General features: G+C 45.1%; 1 protein-coding gene across 2 annotated transcripts in view; it reads right to left on the reverse strand.

Moving 5' to 3' along the window:
- Positions 1–208: 208 nt before the first annotated feature.
- Positions 209–19,393, reverse strand: part of USP10 (ubiquitin specific peptidase 10) — a 104,209-nt gene continuing 85,024 nt past the window's right edge. For both annotated transcript variants that reach the window (XM_068126809.2, XM_068126808.2), the window contains 6 exons: positions 10,969–11,074; positions 9,964–10,147; positions 7,501–7,666; positions 7,087–7,231; positions 6,503–6,568; positions 209–3,307 (listed from right to left, as the gene is read on the reverse strand). In XM_068126809.2, coding sequence (XP_067982910.2) covers positions 3,120–3,307; positions 6,503–6,568; positions 7,087–7,231; positions 7,501–7,666; positions 9,964–10,147; positions 10,969–11,074 — 855 coding nt within the window. In that variant the 3' untranslated portion in view covers positions 209–3,119. The remainder of the gene's footprint in view (positions 3,308–6,502; positions 6,569–7,086; positions 7,232–7,500; positions 7,667–9,963; positions 10,148–10,968; positions 11,075–19,393) is intronic.

Genomic DNA, 19,393 nt, shown 5'->3' on the forward strand with positions numbered 1-19,393 from the left:
TGGACACCAAAACATCGCACGCAAGGGTGCCGTTACACAACGCCACCACGACCCCCCCCATCCCCTCCACAAAACTGTACCCTAACCCCCATGCGGTTTATACAATAATTTTGCTACTATCTAAAGTATATTGAGCAATATAACACAGCTGATAACTAAATAATGAATAATTTCCAATGGTCAATTTATTAACCTCAAAACTATGATATACAAAATAAGCTTCTTTATTTCAATCTAAGGGCAACACGCTCAATTTGAAAACCTATTTTAAAATACGAGAAAAAACAAAAATAAAAACAAACATTCCGAAACATGATGCGATCCAGTGCTTACCTGGACTCCTCATGCTGAACAAATTCGTGAAAATATCATGGAAAAGCCTCTGTAATCAAAACTACCATCGTTTATGACTTCAGTTAAAACTGTGCATTCGAAGACTATTTAAAGCAGCAAAATGTTAGCGGTTCAAACCCTGCCTGGCAAACCACATAGAGCATGGTGGAAAGGTATGTCCAAAATGAACCAACAATTCACAGCATTTAACACAATCGCAATTCGTACCTGTTCCACTTAAAACGTGTGCTTCCAGGAAGCAAAACATGATGCGGTACAACTAGTTGGAAAGATTGAGGAATTACATGGACAAAAGATTTGGGGGGGGGGGGGGGGGGTGGAGGCAAAAAAAACAAAAAACACCGAAGTTAAATTGATGGTTAATATTAATAACAACTCTTGCCGACAAAGCTCAGCTAGTCAGCAATGGTTTTAAATGCTAACTGGTCTGTGGTTTGCTGGCTTGGCCTGAAGCAAGCTGCAGCAGCGCACACACACACATACACACCCAAACATCGTCACACACTTGTACACACCGATATCACGACTCCAGAGCCCCTTTCTCCATCCATAATGACCTGACATACTGGAATTGGAACGTACTCAATAATCAAGATAGACATCGGCAATTTGCAATCACACCAACAACAAAAAAAGAAACCCGATAAAATAAAAGGAACATTTATACTGTTAACAACACCGTGTGCTCATCAATTATTACTTAAGCCAAGGTAAACTCGGATTTCCAGTGAAAGTAAAATTGCCAGCACTGCATTCTCAAAGTGAGAGAAAAATGAGTATTAAAATCTGCATCAGAGGGTGCAAAGAGAGAGTCGAGGACAAAAAACAGAATCTATCTGTAGTCAAAAGCACGAAAAGAGAGCAGGAAAGAAAAGGAGGAACGATCGTGGCTTAACACAAAGCTTTACAATCTCAGCCTTCATGCAATTTCAAATCTAATCAAGATAAAAACCATTTCAACAAGCAGTTTGGGTTTTTTTTAAACACATTCAGAAAATACTTACTTGCCTTCAATTCAAAGAATTGTGCTGGCATCATCCAACCAAGTTGTTTTTCAATCTTAGGGCTGTTACACAGCATTAGGTAAAAATGCAAAGCTCAAAGAAAAGAAAAAGAAACAGGCAAAATTGAAACAAAAACAAAAAACATTTAGTGCAAAGCCCATTTTCTAAACACAAATGGCCAAGAAACAATGTAGATTGGTAGATTAGAGCACTGACACAAGAATGAAGACAGCAAGGAGTTAGGTCAAAAAATAAAAACCCAAAATAAAAGTTGACATGAGGAGAGGAAAACTCTCTCTCTATCAAATTAAAACAAAAGTAGGAAGGAAAGCTATCTTGACCCCCCAGGCCATTGAAATAAGGGCAGGCAGAAGCAAAATGCACAACTTGCATCAATAAAAATCTCTTCCTGTCCTCAAAGCTCACAAACATTTGGAGGCAGAAATATGGAGTATAATGGGAGTGCTGTTGGTGAATCAAAAGCAACAGCAGAATGGGTAAGAGGGGGAGAGAGTTGGCAAGAGAGACAGTTGGGGAGAGAGAGAGAGAGAGAGAGAGAGTGAGTGAGTGGGGGGGGGGGGGGGCTGAGAGGAGCAGCAAGCAAAGCAGTGGTGGGGCAGAGCTAAGTGGCAGGGCTGGGCTAAGTGGCAGGGCTGGGCTAAGTGGCTGGGCTGGGACAAGGCCGAGCTGAGCGGCAACAGAGACAGCGGGAGAGGGTAGGGTGTGGGACAAGTGGCAACACAGGTCCGAGCGGTAACTGGCAGCGCCGAGTGACAATGGACAGTGCAGGGAAGGGCCAAGCATGACCCAGGGTGAAGGACAGAAGGGGGGCAGTGCTGAGTGGTGAAGGACTGAGAGAAAGAGATATGCGAAAGGGAGGGTGAGAGAGGAAGGAGAGAGAGAGGAAGGAGAGAGAGAGGGAAGGAGAGAGAGAGGGAAGGAGAGAGAGAGAGGAGAAAGAGAGAAGGAGATGAGAAGGAGAGAGAGGAGAAGGAGAGCGCGAGAGAGAGAGAGGGAGAGAGAGAGAGAGAGAGAGAGAGAGGAGAAGGAGAGAAAGAGAGAGGAGAAGCAGAGAGAGAGAGGAGGAGAGAGAGAGAGGAGAAGGAGAGAGAGAGAGGAGAAGGAGAGAGAGAGAGAGGAGAAGGAGAGAGAGAGAGAAGAAGCAGAGAGAGAGAGGAGGAGAGAGAGAGAGGAGAAGGAGAGAGAGAGAGAGGAGGAGAGAGAGGAGAAGGAGAGAGAGAGAGAGGAGAAGGAGAGAGAGACAGAGGAGAAGGAGAGAGAGGTGAAGGAGAGAGAGGAGAAGGAGAGAGAGAAAGGAGAGAGTGAGTGAGTGAGTGAGAGAGAAAGAGAGAGAGAGAGAGAGAGAAAGAGAAAAACATCTCATCAAAAATGAGTACGTCAGGCCTCTATCAGTGTTGTGAGGCCCACATGCTTTATGTATTTATTTTAAATCATAAAATATTTAGCAAAGGAGTAAAAAAAAAAAAACAAGGCGAGAGTACAATTCCACTAGCATTGCCACAATTAGCAGCAAACAGGTTTGAGGAAAAGAAACACTGATTTAAAGTGGGCAGGTTAGAGACTGTAATGAGGAGGCAACAGGATTGAGACTTAAACGGCAAGAGTGACACTTTCGCCATTGCGCAGATTTCGCCGTTGATAGTCTTTGCCTCAATAATTTGAAGAACAACTCCAAAGATAATAGCTGTGAGGGAGAAAATCCCAACAGTTGACTGCTAATGATGAAAAAGGAAGATAGACTCAGGCAAGGTCTGCACGGCGATAGTAGAGGAGGTATGCAGTGCGCGGGAGGCCTGGCTTTAACACTTGCTGCAGATTTATGAGCCGTACGTTCTGGTCATCAATGTGCAACCAATATCCGAGACCCGTATGGTACACACCAGTAGTGTAGTGGCCTCCAGTAGCATTTTTACCATGGTGGTAAGTGACTGAATGTAGGGAAGGGGAGAAACGGGGGGAGGAAGGGGGAAAGAGGGAGGGGGAGAACACCCATTTGAAGTGTAATCGCAGGAAAAACCTGTTCAATGTGACCACAGCCAAGCAACCGGTTAGCATTGCAAAAAAAATTCTATCATTATAGCAAATTGAACAAAAGACATAATACCATACACTATGCATGCAATTTAAGGCAGATCTTGACAATTACCAACAATTACCGAAGCTGAAGCAAAATTCCGTATTTTGAATACACACACAACTCATTTGTGACATCATTATTACAAGACAAGCAAATATTACACATTGAAGGTGAAGATTACTGCAGCAGTGATACGAGATAAACACTGGCCCTTCTTAATCCGATAAATAATGAATATGGATATTATTTCAGACACAATGTGCCAGCCACAGATGTCACACATTATTGCATTTAATCCTTTTTCACATCAAATATAAATGAGCAGCTCTTTGTCCCAGAAGAAACAAGATTGTACTACGTGGTACAATATTGCTATAAAAAAAGAGAAAGAAAAATAAGTTCAATCCCCTCTTCCCTTCACCTTCTCGAAATTACTCTCCACCACCAAAATGTTATTGTCATATACAGTAATCCCACGCATTACAGATATTTGAGTCTAAAAATTTTATTTTTCTCTATTCGTAAGTTTTACATACACCACACGACCTGAGGGCAAACGATATAATGCACTTCAAGTCAACTTGCTTATTATAGGTGACCTCAGGTCATATTTTAGTTCGTACTGTATGTAAACCTTTGGAGGCGAGATGGACATACGTACATACTGTATTCGTATTACCGCATGGATTTTCAACATTTTATATAATCTTTGACTCTCGGAGCTCATGCTTAATCAAATGTCACCATTTGAGTTTAAATTGGAGAATTATTGAAGTATTAATGATCTCCCACCACCACTACTACTAATCAGCACCCCCCACAACCCCTTCACTCTCATTACCCCCATCCCGGAGCGAACTTCCGCGGTTGGGATTTCACTGCACTTTTCACTATATCCCGTGGTTCGCTCTGCTCAAGCCTTCAGTTGCCCAATATGTCTGGAAAGCGACCTTCAAGTGAGCAAGTGGTGGTTGTGTGTAGCAAATGGAGGCAGTGGTGGATGGATATAGCGAGTGGAGTCAGTGATGGATGGATATAGTGAGTGGAAGCAGTGGTGTATGGATATAGCGAGTGGAGGCAGTGGTGGATGGATATAGTGAGTGGAGGCAGTGGTGTATGGATATAGCGAGTGGAGGCAGTGGTGTATGGATATAGCGAGTGGAGGCAGTGGTGGATGGATATAGCGAGTGGAGGCAGTGGTGGATGGATATAGCGAGTGGAGGCAGTGGTGGATGGATATAGCGAGTGGAGGCAGTGGTGGATGGATATAGCGAGTGGAGGCAGGGGTGGATGGATATAGCGAGTGGAGGCAGTGGTAGATGGATATAGCGAGTGGAGGCAGTGGTGGATGGATATAGCGAGTGGAGGCAGTGGTGGATGGATATAGCGAGTGGAGGCAGTGGTGGATGGATATAGCGAGTGGAGGCAGTGGTGGATGGATATAGCGAGTGGAGGCAGTGGTGGATGGATATAGCGAGTGGAGGCAGTGGTGGATGGATATAGCGAGTGGAGGCAGTGAGTGGTGGATGTATATAGCGAGTGGAGGATGGACATAGCGAGTGGAGGCAGGATATAGCGAGTGGAGCCAGTGAGTGGTGGATTGATACAGCAAGTGGAGGCAGTGAGTGGTGGATTGATATAGCGAGTGGAGGCAGTGAGTGGTGGATGGATATAGTGAGTGGAGGCAGTGAGTGGTGGATGGATATAGCGAGTGGAGGCAGTGAGTGGTGGATGGATATAGCGAGTGGAGGCAGTGAGTGGTGGATGGATATAGTGAGTTGAGGCAGTGAGTAAAGAAGAACCACCTTTAGAGGCCATTTTCCCCGCAGAGCAGGGTTGGCCTTTTTTCGGCATCGTGGTCCCCCTTTTGAAGCAATGTTTTATGGCCGGATGCCCTTCCTGCCGCCAACCCTGTTAGTCGCCTCTTGCGACACACAGGGAATTATCAGTTAACTGGTACTCAATTTGCCGACCTCAGAAGGATGACAGGCTCAGTCAACCAAGTGGAGGTAGTGAGTGGAAGGTGTGCGTGTGTGTGTGTAGAGAGGGGAGGCAGTGGTGTGTGTGTATGTGTGTGTAGTGAGTAGAGGCAGTGGAGGCAGTGGCTGAGTGATGGTGATCACAGCATGTCAGGAGATGTGACAGACTAGCTGTGGTAAGGTAAACACCATCAACATGGAGACCCCACGGTTCACCATCAATGCATTCACCTCCGTCCCTCCCTCCAGCCGCCACACACGTTGTCATTGTCAAACAACCTTACTTTTTTCTCACTGTAACAGTATATTTTTACATTTTATATTGAAGTCAAAAAGCAAAACATTAGTGTGCAGTACTGATCTCCATTTTAGAACACTTACACCGCATTACAGTAATAGTTAAGAGTTTAAAGTAATGTACAGAGTATTGTAATAAGGTTTGTTGCCTTATCAAGTGTATTTGGTAAGTCGTAGAATTAAGATTTTGTTCCGTAGAAACCTATCTCCATTTATGTAATGGGACTAAATGGAAAAATTTGTTTCAATTTAAGGAAATTCACTTTCCAGAAGGAATTTGCAGAACGTAACCCTTCCATAAAGCAAGGGAATACTGTAGTATGTCACAGCAACTTTGAATGATGAAAGTGGATTTGGCAAACCCAATCTTGTGACCTCGCCAAAGTGAGCAGAATGGAAAAGGATGCCAAGCGAAACATGCCATGGTCAGCACAAGTGTGAGCAATGGGTGGTGGTGGTGCTCCAATCTCACCTAAACCCCAGGCACTCTCTCCTTTTCCTTTTTTGAATGCCTTTCACCATACAAATGCAAATCCCAACATTTCAAATCACCATGCAACTTTGGAAAGTCGATAAAGGAAAGAAAAGGTCACTCTTTATCATAACTTCAAAGTGTGTGTCAAATCAGCATGACGTACAACTTCCTTTCAAGAAGCGAGGACAGAAAAGACATCACTTCCCCTGTCCCTTTCTTTTCTCCACACACATTGGAAGATGCGATGGTAACAGAAAAACGAGGGAAGGAACAAAGAAATAGTTTTGCACGTTACCTGCAAACAGTCGGTAAGAGCGCTGTCCCTTGGAAAACTTGTTTCTCGAAGCCAGTGACAACAAGTCTGTTGGAGAGAATAAGGAGGACATTTTTATCAAGACTCAGCTATGGACAGGAGGAAGGTACTACACACCTGGAATGAAGAAACACACCTGGATGTTGTGCTTTGAGGGTGTAATTAAAACAGAGGAAAGATTTTGGCAACTTTTTGGCAAGACATCAAAAATTGGTACGATAGTGAGAATCATATGGAAATTTAAAAATAATTCACAGATCGATTCCTACCCTGTGCTTTGCGAAAGAAATAACGACAAATTTGTCTTCACAAACTAATGCCTGTGACATCGAAGGATAGTTTAAGGTGAACTTTGCTATCGGTGTTCAGGTTACCCTTCATGGACATCTTTCCACCCATTTTTTAACAGCATCATTATCCATGAATTACCGAATTACAAATACGTCATGAAGATGACAATACAATGCAATAACTGTCTTGCTGCCACTTTGCATAGATCTAGTTGGAAAAGTGATTGCAAAAAAGAAAAATGACACGAGGTTTGGAATATGACAAGCAGGCATCACCTTTGCTTATCTCTAGGTCCGTGGGATATTCAATAGTCTTCATCAGTTTCTGACTGCCACCTGTCTTATTGTAGAGAAAACACTTGAGATGCAGGATCAGGATTGGAGGAAGCTTTTCAAGCATGATACGTCGAGACACCTCCACCTATCAAATGGTGAAAAATCAATGAGGTGGTTGGGGCAAAGAATTGAGAAAAAAAAAAAAGGGAAGAAGACAGAAGGAAGATAAAGGGAGTATGGAGTTTTAAAAAATGGAAGGAGAAAGTTTGGGACAAAAACAAGAAATGGTGGGAAATTGAGAAGAAATGGATGAATGTTTCAACATATAATTATTTTTATTAATATGTAAATTGTGCATGAGGCCAACTGAAACAAAGGGCAACAAAGCAGGGAATAAAAGTGGCCAAAACATACCTCTCGTTTGTTCTTGCTGGTGTAACCTTGAACAGCCTCACGGGCAACCAGGCCTTCGAGCGCATCCTTCAGACAGGTCACACGCTCTGGCTGGATGTCCAGCGGCAAGGTGAAGAAAGGCTCCAGCGTGGCAGACTCACGGGAACCGTGCTGGTGTAAGATAGCCCTGCAAGGCAGCGTGGAGAGGCAAAGGCTCATCAAATTGTACACCTCTTAAAGCATCGTCGAGCAAAGTCGGATGATCATGGCCATGCCAGTGCTTGACCACCCACGTGGGCAGGGAGCAAATATTGCGAGAGCTTGTGACCCCTCAAATTAATTTTTATTATCTCGATTGCCTACAGGGCATGTGGGAACACAAACGCCATTTGAAACCATGGCCAAAATGTGCTAAACTAGCAGACTCCATGCTCAAAGAGGCCACTAATAATAATGTCAGGCTTTATAGAGCTGGGATCAATTATGCAAATTTGTCTTACCAGTTGAGCCGCAAAACCAAAGCCTATCAGTCTATCATCAGATCAGCTGTAACATCAGATCGTTTTAAAGATTTAAACATTTTCACTTTTCCCTCTTCACTCATATATACAGTATTTACAGATAAAGCAAGAAATTTCTTTTTTGAGTACAGAGTCAAGGCTCATGGAAGAGCAAGTACACTGAACGGATAAGGATGCAACAGGACAAAAGGAACACCAACAGCAGAATTGAAGGCCAACATAGAAGACTTGGTCAAACAATGGGTGTGGGGAGGAATTGGGGGGGGGGGGGGGGGGGGAGGGAGACAGGGAAGGACAAGATGGATATAGAAGAGGAAACTCTCAGGAAGGGAAACTGGAAATTTGGAAGGAGGAAGGTCTGGGGTGGGGTGGGGGTTATTGAGGGTAGATGGTAGTTTTTGTACCAACCAACCAATAATAATAATAATAATAATAATAATAATAATAATGATAAAGGAGTCTTATATAGCCCCATCAAGCAAAGTAAACTACCCTCATGGCACCGATGCCGAAAGTAAAAATAATTATCAGTGATGCCTTGGACAGACCAATTGAAAGCAAAGCAAAACCATCAACTGTACATAGTCAGGCAATCCCCTATATGAAACTTTAGGGTTTTGCATTCTGAAGGTTCTACAACCAAGACATACATCATCGTCCAAAAATGCACTAATCAAAACATACATGTTATTATATACAAAACATACATGTTCTTATTATATACTTGTACATTCAAAAATAAAAAGTTGCCTCGTCTTATGAGCATCTGAAATCGTAGAACCATTTGAACACCCCTCGTACAGAGGCCAAAACACAGCAAGCACTTTGGAAACAGCGCCCAGCCGTGCCTGGGCCTCACGAACAGGCCCGTCTTTGTGTGATAAAAGCAACGCACAGCATTTACCTGCCCCCCCAAAGAACAGATCCCTTATTGTAGCGATCAGCCGTGGCTCGGGGGCACCCGAAGAGGTAGCGTGCAGCGTTTCCAAGTTACCGGGTCCATGTGCGTGTCGCACAAGTATGCAAATAACCCTCGTGCGCTTTTGGCATAAAAAGACAGAGTCATGGGCTGCTGACACATGAGGAACCCTTGGCCTTTGAAATTTGAGCAATGATTCGGGCAAAGTTAGGTTCAAGCAAGTGCCTTGCATTCCACGAACCGATTCTATTTGAAGAGTCAATCGAGGGAGAGAGGGTTGAGTGGGGTGTGGAGGAAAGTGGGAATTAAAAACAATAACAAGTGAAAGACTAAATCATAGAGAAGAAAATGAAGAAAAGGTGCGACCATGAGACGAGAAGGTACAAAAGGAGCAACATCGTTGTGGTGGGAAGCAAACAATGTCGTTGTCAGCCGCCTAACTCTGGTGGAGGGGGCACTGGAGATGGTGTATGGGATGGGGGGTGGGGTGGGTTAGTCCAAGGCAGAGTACCGTCCTGCAAATGAGGTTAACATTATCATTAGGCTAAGGACAGGCGCAGAAAGCTTTTCAGCACACCCATTGTGAACTTGCATGTTCCTTTGTTCACAGAATCCTGAGCACAGCAGATGTTCACAAACATGGATGAACCACCATGCAAACGGCAGAGTTCGAGAAATTTACTGACAGCACACTGAGGTGTTTAATCGAGTGAGAAAGTGGAAAGGAAAGGTGCAATTGGGTGAAGAAGAGCACTCAGTCATGCATTGCTATTGTCAGTTAAAGCAAAGCCAGACTCCCCATTAGGGCTCACGTATACGGAACACCTCGCCACCACTCAAATTACATCACCACCACCAACTTCCTTTCTCTCCTCTCCATACACTCCCCGACAGTCTTTTCTTTCCTCCCCACTCAACATATTTTTATAACGCATCCTACAACAACCTGTTAGCTACATGCATATTCAAGAGATATTTAGCTTTTGCAAACCCAAAAGCAAACGTGCAACCCCCAAAAGGGAAGAACAAATGGCTAAAACAAACCTGTGTTGTCCTCCAAATATATCTGTGACGATCGTGCTCCGCATGTCTGCCGAGCGAGTTATGGCTGAGCGGTTTTTCGAATAGACTTGCTCCCATTCTTCCTCCTCTTCGTCGTCCTGTTGATCACCACCCAGGTGATCCCCAGGTTCGTGCAACTTCCCATCAAGACCATTGGGTGCAGCTTCTAAATACGGGAAAGGAATGACGAAATCGAATATATAAAAGGAGCTCGGTCGTGATGTGCCTGTGCCAACAATTGTCCGAATCAAGTAATAACGGTACCCCCTACACAATCGGCGGCATTATTAATCAGACGCCAGGCAATCTGCAAACAGTACGATAGGGTTGAGCAACATGAAGATAGATGGGCCGGTTTCAATTTACCTCAAAACAAAAACTCTTCCTCCATCTACTTCTTCGCTTATATTAATGGGGAGTCTCATTCAATCCGGTGTCTCACATCGATTTGATTCAGAAAACGCTTGCTATATTCAATACTTTTTCAACATTTCCATTTTATTCATGTAACAGTGATGTATCAACATATCAAGCAGCGTTTCCAATTATACACCGCCTTTTAAAGCATACGTAAATCTATCTGCAGCATTGCTATTCCCGCCAGCGAAGCTACAGGCCTTATCTTCAAGTAAATATTTAAAGCTTGGTCCCTGTTCCTTTTAAGAATATGCCACAAAACTTTAACAGGGATTTGAAAGTGTTGAAAAGGAGAGCACAGGGAAAATGAACAGGTGGGGAAGATTTTTTTTTTTTTTTTGAGTGTACCGCCAGCTTAAATGCTTTAGAAAAATGCTTCATAGTGGGGTCGGGAACACTCCAACATAAGCTTTATAAAATTTGCAGAAGAAGCAGCAGGATATTTCACTTGGCCTGTGGATGCAAGGAAGACGGGAGGGGGTGATAAATGCTACAATGGGCATGCTAGAGGTGGAGGAATGGGGGTGGGGTGGGAGAAGAGTAGGGGGGGTGGGGGGGGGGAGAACTCACTGCCTCCGAGCGCTGGATTGAGCAGCTGTTTGAGAGAAAACATCTCTTCATGCAGTTGGTTGAAAACGAAACTAAGGAACTCTTCAGCATCTTCCTGTTGCCTGCCCTGTTGACAAAGCAGGTCGGAACAAAGTGCAATTCACACAACAAATTTACATTTACTATTGTGCATCTTCCAAAGCAGTTTAGTGTCATTCGCTGTGGAAGCTTTTTGGAGCATGTAAAGACACCTCTCTTTGTGGTGCTGTGGCCAAAGAATTGTTCAGTGCTGACAAATCATGCCCACGGCTCGGATCACAACAGGTGGATTGCTTTTCCAACAGCAATCAGCGAAGGGATTTGAAATTTGTTCAGTGTCGGCGATAACCCGCTTACACTTTGCGAAAGATACCGTGGAATCTTTAACGACAACAAAATAAGGTTAGCAGATGAGACGACCGGCCTTAATGCCCATCTGAGGGATGACACAAGTCGACGCAATGTCCCACCGACGAAACACCAACCGGACGCTTCATAGTGGTGTTGGAAATCAAGCCCAGACTAAGTGGCTCAAAGGTAACCTATGCATTATCCTGTTAGACTGTAAAGACACCCAAAGACTATAAATCAGTAAAAGCTAGTCGGAGAAAAGGAGAATAGCTTCCCTGTGTACAAAGCAAGACATCAAGATTATTAATTAGGTTTACTCTCCATGAAATGGAGAGAAACCTATTATTACTGCTAGAGTTTTTCATATTATTATTCTTCCACCCTATTTTGCACCTCCGAAACCTTCATAATTAATGTTCTCAGAAACCGCTGGTCGGATTGACAGGAAATTTTCACCAAATGATCGTGTCGGCTCCGAGAATTATTTAATGCTAATTATGACGTCATAGGTCACGTGGTATGGGCGCCATCTTGTAAAACAAATTCAATTTTTCCCCTCTGTATCTCCGAAACGCCTCAATAGAAAAATTTGAGGAATGGCTCATTCTAAAGAACTCTTCAACGGGAACAAAAGACATGTGTATCGAGTATATTAAAAATGCTAACGTTAAGAGGTTAGAATTCGTCAAACAAAAAATTTTCTCCCCCGAAAATGGGATTTTTTCCCCAGATGCTTAGTTTAAAAAAAACTCAGAATGCGAAAATTTTCGAAGTCATACGTCACATGATTCGGCCGCCATCTTGTTTTCCATGAAAAAACACAAAAAACCCTTTTTCTCCGCAACGGCTGAACGGATCGAGCCCAAACCTGGCATGCATATTCGCATACCCATGACGAACAAAAACGTCAGCGAGCACGACGTCATCTGACACGTGGTTTCAGAGTTATGACGTTTTAAAGCTCAAACTAGAAATGGAATCACCTCCATAATTTGTGGAGATATCGAGTGGAAACTTTACACAAATGTTCCTCATGGGGGGATGTTTCATCGTTACTTGAGACGTTTTGATAAGTCACATGGTTTGGCCGCAATAAATAATGGAAGTTAAATTTTAAAAAGCTTGTAACTCTTGAACCACTGCATGTGTCGACTTGCATTTTTAACGCAATGTAGCTCTCATCAAGCGGAACAAGTGTGCAAAATTTCAAGATGATTGGATGTACGGTCGCGAAGCTATAAGTCTTTATTGTTGAAAGAAGAAGAAACACACCATTTTGTCCTTCCAGGCCACGTCTCACAGTGCTATTGCCATTTTAAGTTTTAATTATTTCCTTTAAAAAACATTTTCTCTGCAATAATAGGGCAGATTGAGATAAAATTTTCACCATAGGAGGGACTCGGTCTGTAGAATATTTTAATGGTAATTATGACGTCGCAGGTCACGTGGTTCGGCCGCCATCTTGTTTTTCGTGAAAACACGAAAATCCCTTTTTCTCTGCAACGGCTGAACAGATCGAGGCCAAACTTTGCAAGCAGAATCGCATACCCATGACGAACAAAAAAGTCAGCGAGCACGACATCATCCGACAAATGGTTTCAGAGTTATGACGTTTTTAAGCATGAACCTTTAAAACCTAGCTCCTCCCTCATTTTTCATCCAATCGAGGAGAAACTTCACAGATCTGTTCAGCATGTCAGTCTACTAAAATGTCATTTTAGAATTTGCGATAGGTCACGTGGTTTGGCAGATATCGTTAATTAAACGAAATTTTTTTTTTAATGGATATCTCTTGAATCGCTTTATTGATCGACATGAAACTTCATACTCTAGTAGGTCATGAAGAGTAACAAGTGTGCAAAATCTCAAGATGATTGGATGTACGGTCTGGAAACTAGAAGTTGTTATTGCCTGAAGAAGAAGAACCACAACACTTTTTTTTGACCAGGCCATGTGACATAACCACCTCACGAGCTAAGGGTTGCTCGAAATTAAATTGTCTTCGGATTTGGCAGTCGCTAGAGGGTGTTAACATTCGAATGCAACAAATCTGGGCAAATTGTGATGAATTTTCATAAAACTACACGATATTGTCATTTACATTGGAAAATAACATTGTAAAACACTCCGCCGCCTCGGCTTATTTCTCGCTCTGAAGTTCATCCTGTCTTCAATTTTAAGGAGAAAGAGAGGTATCTGCAAGCAATGGTGACCTTTATTTTGTGGAAATCCGATTTAAAATGACGAAGTTAGCCAAAATCTAACATTTTAAATGGGTCGTATTTCCAAAGTGAATCTTCCACAGGTAATATATCCACACGTGCAGGCACACCTTACGGCGTCAATTTGGCTCCGATTTCAAATCGGATTTCGATTGTCGTATTGCCTCGGATGAGTTAACAAAATACCACAACAAATTTGGTGACAATCATGAAAAATTTGACCAAGTTCGATCGACGGGATACTTCGTTCTACGCTGACATACGGCACGGGCCGGATGACGTCATGCCACGGCAGGACGTTCTTCCACGGGTGGCAGATATCGTTTACTAAACGAAAATATTTTTTAAAATGGATGGGGTGGGGGGGATGTGTGTGTGTTTGTGTGTGTGTGGATGTCTATGTGTGTGTGTGTGTGGGTTGGGGGGGGGGGGATATGTGTGTATGTGGGGGGGGGGGAGGGGTTGGGGTGTGCGTGTGTGTTTGTGTGTGTATGTGTGGAGGGGTGTGTGTGTGTGTGTGTGTGTGTGTGTGTGTGTGTGTGTGTGTGTGTGTGTGTGTGTGTGTGTGTGTGTGTGTGTGTGGCTGTGTGTGGGGGGGGGGATGTGTGTGTGTGTGTGTGTGTAGGGATGTGTGTGTAGGGATGTGTGTGTAGGGATATGTGTGGGGGGATGTGTGTGTGTGTGGGTGTGGGGGGGGGGGGGGGGGGGGAGTGGATATGTGTGTGTGTGTGGAGGGGTTGGGGTGTGCATGTGGAGGAGGGGGGAATGGATATGTGTGTGTGTGTGTGTATGTGTGGAGGTGTGTGTGTGTGTGTGTGTGTGTGTGTGTGTGTGTGTGTGTGTGTGTGTGTGTGTGTGTGTGTTGGGAGTGGGGTGGGGAGATGTGTGCGTGTGTTTGTGTGTGTGTGTGTGGATGTGCGTGTATGTGTGTGTGGGTGTGAGGGGGGCGGGTGGATATGTGTGTGTGTGTAGGGGTGTATGTGTGGAGGGGTGTTCGTGTGGGGGAGGGGTGTGGGGGTGTTTGTGTGTGTGCATGTGTGTTAGGGTTGGGGGGGTGGGGGGATGTGTGCATGTGTTTGTGTGTGTGTTAGGTGTGGGGATATGTGTGTGTGTTTGTGTGTGTGTGTGTTGGGGGTGGGGCGATGTATGCGTGTGTTTCTGTGTGTGTTAGGGTGGGGTGTGTGTGTGTGTGTGTGTGTGTGTGTGTGTGTGTGTGTGTGTGTGTGTGTGTGTGTGTGTTGGGGGTTGGGGTGGGGGGATGTGTGCATGTGTTTGTGTGTTTGTATGTGGGTGGGGGGTAGGGGGAATGTGTGTGCGTTGTGGGGATGTGTGTGTGGGGGGGGGGGAGGGGGGGGGGGGGGTGTCGGGGGATGTGTGTGGGGGATGTGTCTTGGGGGGTGGGGGGTGGGGGGAGGGGGATGTGCGTTTGTCTGGATATGTGTGTGCGTGTGGGGGGAGCGGTGTGCGTGTGTTTGTGTGTGTGTGTGTGTGTGTGGATATGTGTGTGTGTGTGTGTGTGTGTGTGTGTGTGTGTGTGTGTGTGTGTGTGTGTGTGTGTGTGTGTTGGGGGTGGGGTGTGTGTGTGTGTGTGTGTGTGTGTAGGGGGGATGTGTGTGTGTGGGGGGGTGGAGGGATGTATGTGTGTGTGTAGGTGGGGGGGGGGGGGGGGTTGTGTGTGTGTGTGTGTTTGGGGGGAGGGGTGTGGGTGGGGGTAGGTGGGATGTGTGTATGTGTTGTGTGTGTGCATGTGTGTGTGTGTGTGTGTGTGTGTGTGTGTGTGTGTGTGTGTGTGTGTGTGTGTGTGTGTGTGGGGGGGGGGGGGGGGTGGAGGGATGTGTGTGTGTGTGGGGGGGGAGGGATGTGTGTGTGTGTGTGGGTGTGTGTGTGTGTGTGTTTGGAGGGGTGTGCATGTGGGGGGAGGGGTGTGGGTGTGTGTGTGGGAGGGGGTAGGGGGGATGTGTGTGTGTGTGTGTGTGTGTGTGTGTGTGTGTGTGTGTGTGTGTGTGTGTGTGTTTGTGTGTGTGTGTGTGTGTGTGTGTCGGGGTTGTATCCAAGGGGGTTGTGTCAAAGCATGTCCAATGAAAGTGGGGTTGTATCACAAGTGGGGTTGTATGAAAAGTGGGGTTGTATCAACAGTGGGGTTGCATCAAAAGTGGGTGCGAGTAAACCGGTCATCACTGCCAGCAGTTTTAAAGTGGCAGTTCTAGTTATTATTAATATTTAATATGCAGCCACTGGCTGCATCATTGCTTGGAGAGCAGCTGCGCCACTGATGCAGTGCCCCGTTTCCAGTAATAGTCCTTGAGCCAACCGGCCATTTTTTGAAGTGAATGCTCCGGGGGGGGAGTAATTCTCATTATGATTTTCCATTAGACCAATGTCTCAAGTGTCAGAAAAGGTGTGATGGACATCTGAGAACGGTAGCTTAGTGCCCGGATGGACGCCATCTTTGAAACCACCCAGCTCGAAAATGCCCATTTGGTGGGGTACATTGTTGCACGTGTATCTGGACTTCTATACTAGCTATCGATGTGCGGTTGACGACTAAATATACGTCCGATGTGTACCGTCTAAATAAAAAATAATATGAAGCATTTTGTTTTAGATTAATTATTATAAAAATCAATTATCGAAAAAAAATCATATATTTTTCAATATTTTATTATTAGACTTGTACTTTTTTTAGTGAAACAACACTGGTATGATTTTCCAAATTATGCATTGTGCTACACCGTTTATCTGTCTATAAAAATAACTCAAAAACTAAAACATATCATCCACCACGAGTGTACACAAAAAATATATGAAAAGGCATGCACTTTCCACAAACCGAAACTATGTCAGTTGGAATTTCCCGCCGATAATCAACCCACAGAACCCAGTGCCGAAAGTGACGTCAGTCTATTCTATATCTATATTCTATATTCTATATCTCAGTCTGAGATTTGTTGCGGTGACCTGATTAATTTCAGAGGGGGGGGGGGGGGGTGGGTGGCTTAAGAACTAAAAGTGAACATGTTAGATGGCGAAATCACGTATGGATTATGACTCGCATGCTGGAACCATGCGACCAGACAATCAGTTCGTGGACTGGTTTCAACATCATGACTAGAGATCGTGTTCAGGTGACGGAAGATGTAGTTGGCTACCTGCCGACTATAAACGTGCCTGCCACAGATATGGCAACAGTGCAAGAAATCCTCAGAGAAGCTCTGAACATCATGTCATCACTTCAGCTTGAGCGTATACCGGTGGTGCTAGACCAGGCACTATTTGCTAAGGCGACCGAAATAGCATGGAAAGATGTCGATCGATATGGAAGAATCGTGCTCATGATGGGGAACTTCCATACCATCTGTAACTTCATGTCGAGCATTGGGAAAATGTTTGGAGATGCAGGCCTTCGGGATGTAGCTGTTGAGTCAGGAGTAATCGCTGAAGGTTCCATCAACAGGGTTCTGGAAGGCAAGCAATACAACCGTGCTGTGCGACTCCACAAGTTGATGTACGAGGCACTAATGCGCATCATTTGGAAGGGCTTCCAGGTGTGGATAGAAAGCAATCATCCTGACAAGGAACCCCAGATTCGAAGCACTGACCTCAAAATTCGCAGCATCAAGGAGGATGTTTGCCACGAGACTCTCGCTGCTGCTCTCGATGATGATTCATGTGTACAGAGCTTTGACATGTTCGCGAAATACCTACATTTTCTGCGAACCAAACATGGAGACCTGGCTCGCTTCTGGATGATGTATATTGATATGGTAGAGACCCTGCTGGGGTTGATTCGTGCGGATAGAGAAGGCGACTGGATGCTTCACTTGGCTTGTGTCAGAAGAGTGATCCCTTGGTGTTTCGCAATGAACAAGGTGAACTATGCTAGATATCTACCAGTGTACTATGCACAGATGACGCAACTCCACGAAACATGCCCCGAGTTGTACAGGCATTTCAATCAAGGCTACTTCTCCGTACAGCTTAGACCAGGGAATCCATTTGCCAGAATCGCTGTTGATCAGACAACAGAAGAAACAGTAAACAAAGATACGCAAACAGCTGGAGGAACACGAGGTTTTAGTCTTCGACAAGGGGCTGTGTCACGATACTATCTAACTGCAGAAAATCGGGCTACTGCACTGAGGCAACTACGAGAAACTATCCTTGTGAATGGCAGCGACACATCTCACGCCAAGCACCCTGACTTGTCTACTTCTCGCATCAAACGTGATGAGTCTGGCGTCACAGCTATCTGTGATCTACTGGAAAATGACTGGACCAATCCATTTGCCGATGATCCGTCATGTCTTCTCAGTATATCTACCGGAGCGGCTGCGAGGGAGGACGTTTCTAATGACCTACTCAACACCCTGCAAAAGGGGGAAGCGGCATATCAAAGCTTCCAGAAACGTCTTGAAGAGGGAACAGGCTTTCATGACACATTGAACAAGCTAAACTTGAAGACCTTTGGTAAGATCAAGCAGAAAGTTGTGAAGGGCACAAACAAGGAGATCGTCCTGAGAGCTGACAGAAAACTGTTTGCCACCATGATACTCATCGCCAAGACAAGGAACCTCGACATGCAACTTGTCCTTTGTCACCCACTAGGGCCGTTACCATGGTCTTTGGCAAACGTTGATGGGTCAATGAAAAAAACGAACAAAGCTGCACTTGCGAAACACATGGAAGGTCTTGTGGAACCAGCCGAGAACGTTGACAAACGAAGTGCAACAATAATTGATGCGATGGCTCTCATACAAAAGATGCATGGCGAGAACGACACGTTCGAATAACTATCTGACCGCATCCTTGCTGCAGCGCTTCACGCTGGTCAAGGCAGTGAGCGCATCGATGTTGTCTTTGACACATACACAGAAGAATCCATCAAAGCAGCTGAGCGTGTGAACCGCGGTTCAAATGAAGGCATCAGTTTCAGCGAGATCAGACCCGCACACAAAATCATGAACTGGCGGCGTCTCCTTGCTTGCAGCCAGACAAAGGAGAAACTGGTTGTGTTTCTGGCGGAGTCGTGGAAACATGAAACAAATCGCGAAAAGCTAGGCAACAGAACACTGTATGTCACCTGTGGTGAAAAATGTCTGGTACTGACCCGCGATAGGTGGAAGTTGGTGCAAGCACTCGAATGTAGCCACGAGGAAGCAGACACGCGTATGTTTCTCCACGCAAAGCACGCCGCTACCCACTACAAGACGATCATCTTAGTGGCAGATGACACCGACGTTCTGATCATCAGTCTTCATCTCAGCAGAACCATCGATAGTCAGCTCTTCATCAGACGAGGAACAAAGGTTCGAGTCAGAATGATCGACGTTGGAAAGTTGGCTGCGGTATTGGGGTCTGGAGTTTGCAGTGCATTGCCAGGGCTTCATGCATGGAGTGGGTGTGACACTGTGAGTGCTCTGGCTAGCCAAGGAAAGATAAAGGCTTTGAAGCTTGTGCAAGCGAATGAGCTGTATCTTCAAGCATTCACAGATCTGGGATCTTCGTGGAATGTACCAACAGACGTCTTCAATAGCATTCAGGCCTTCACGTGTCAGCTGTACGCCAAGAACACGAAGATCGTCGGTGTTAATTCGCTCCGTTATCACATGTTCTGTGCAAAGAAGGGCCAGATCGAATCTGGACAATTGCCGCCTTGTGAAGACTCCTTGATGCAGCATACGCTTAGGGCCAACTATCAGGCGGCTATCTGGCGACGCAGCCTTGAAAACCTACCAGACGTCCCAACACCATCAGCAGGACATGGTTGGGAACTCGATGATGGCGGTTCGCTCACAATCCGATGGATGGCGGGTCTACCAGCTCCAGATGTCGTC

The sequence above is a fragment of the Myxine glutinosa genome, chromosome 10 (assembly GCF_964187855.1).
Source record: "Myxine glutinosa chromosome 10, kmMyxGlut1.1, whole genome shotgun sequence".
Classification (NCBI taxonomy): domain Eukaryota; kingdom Metazoa; phylum Chordata; class Myxini; order Myxiniformes; family Myxinidae; genus Myxine; species Myxine glutinosa.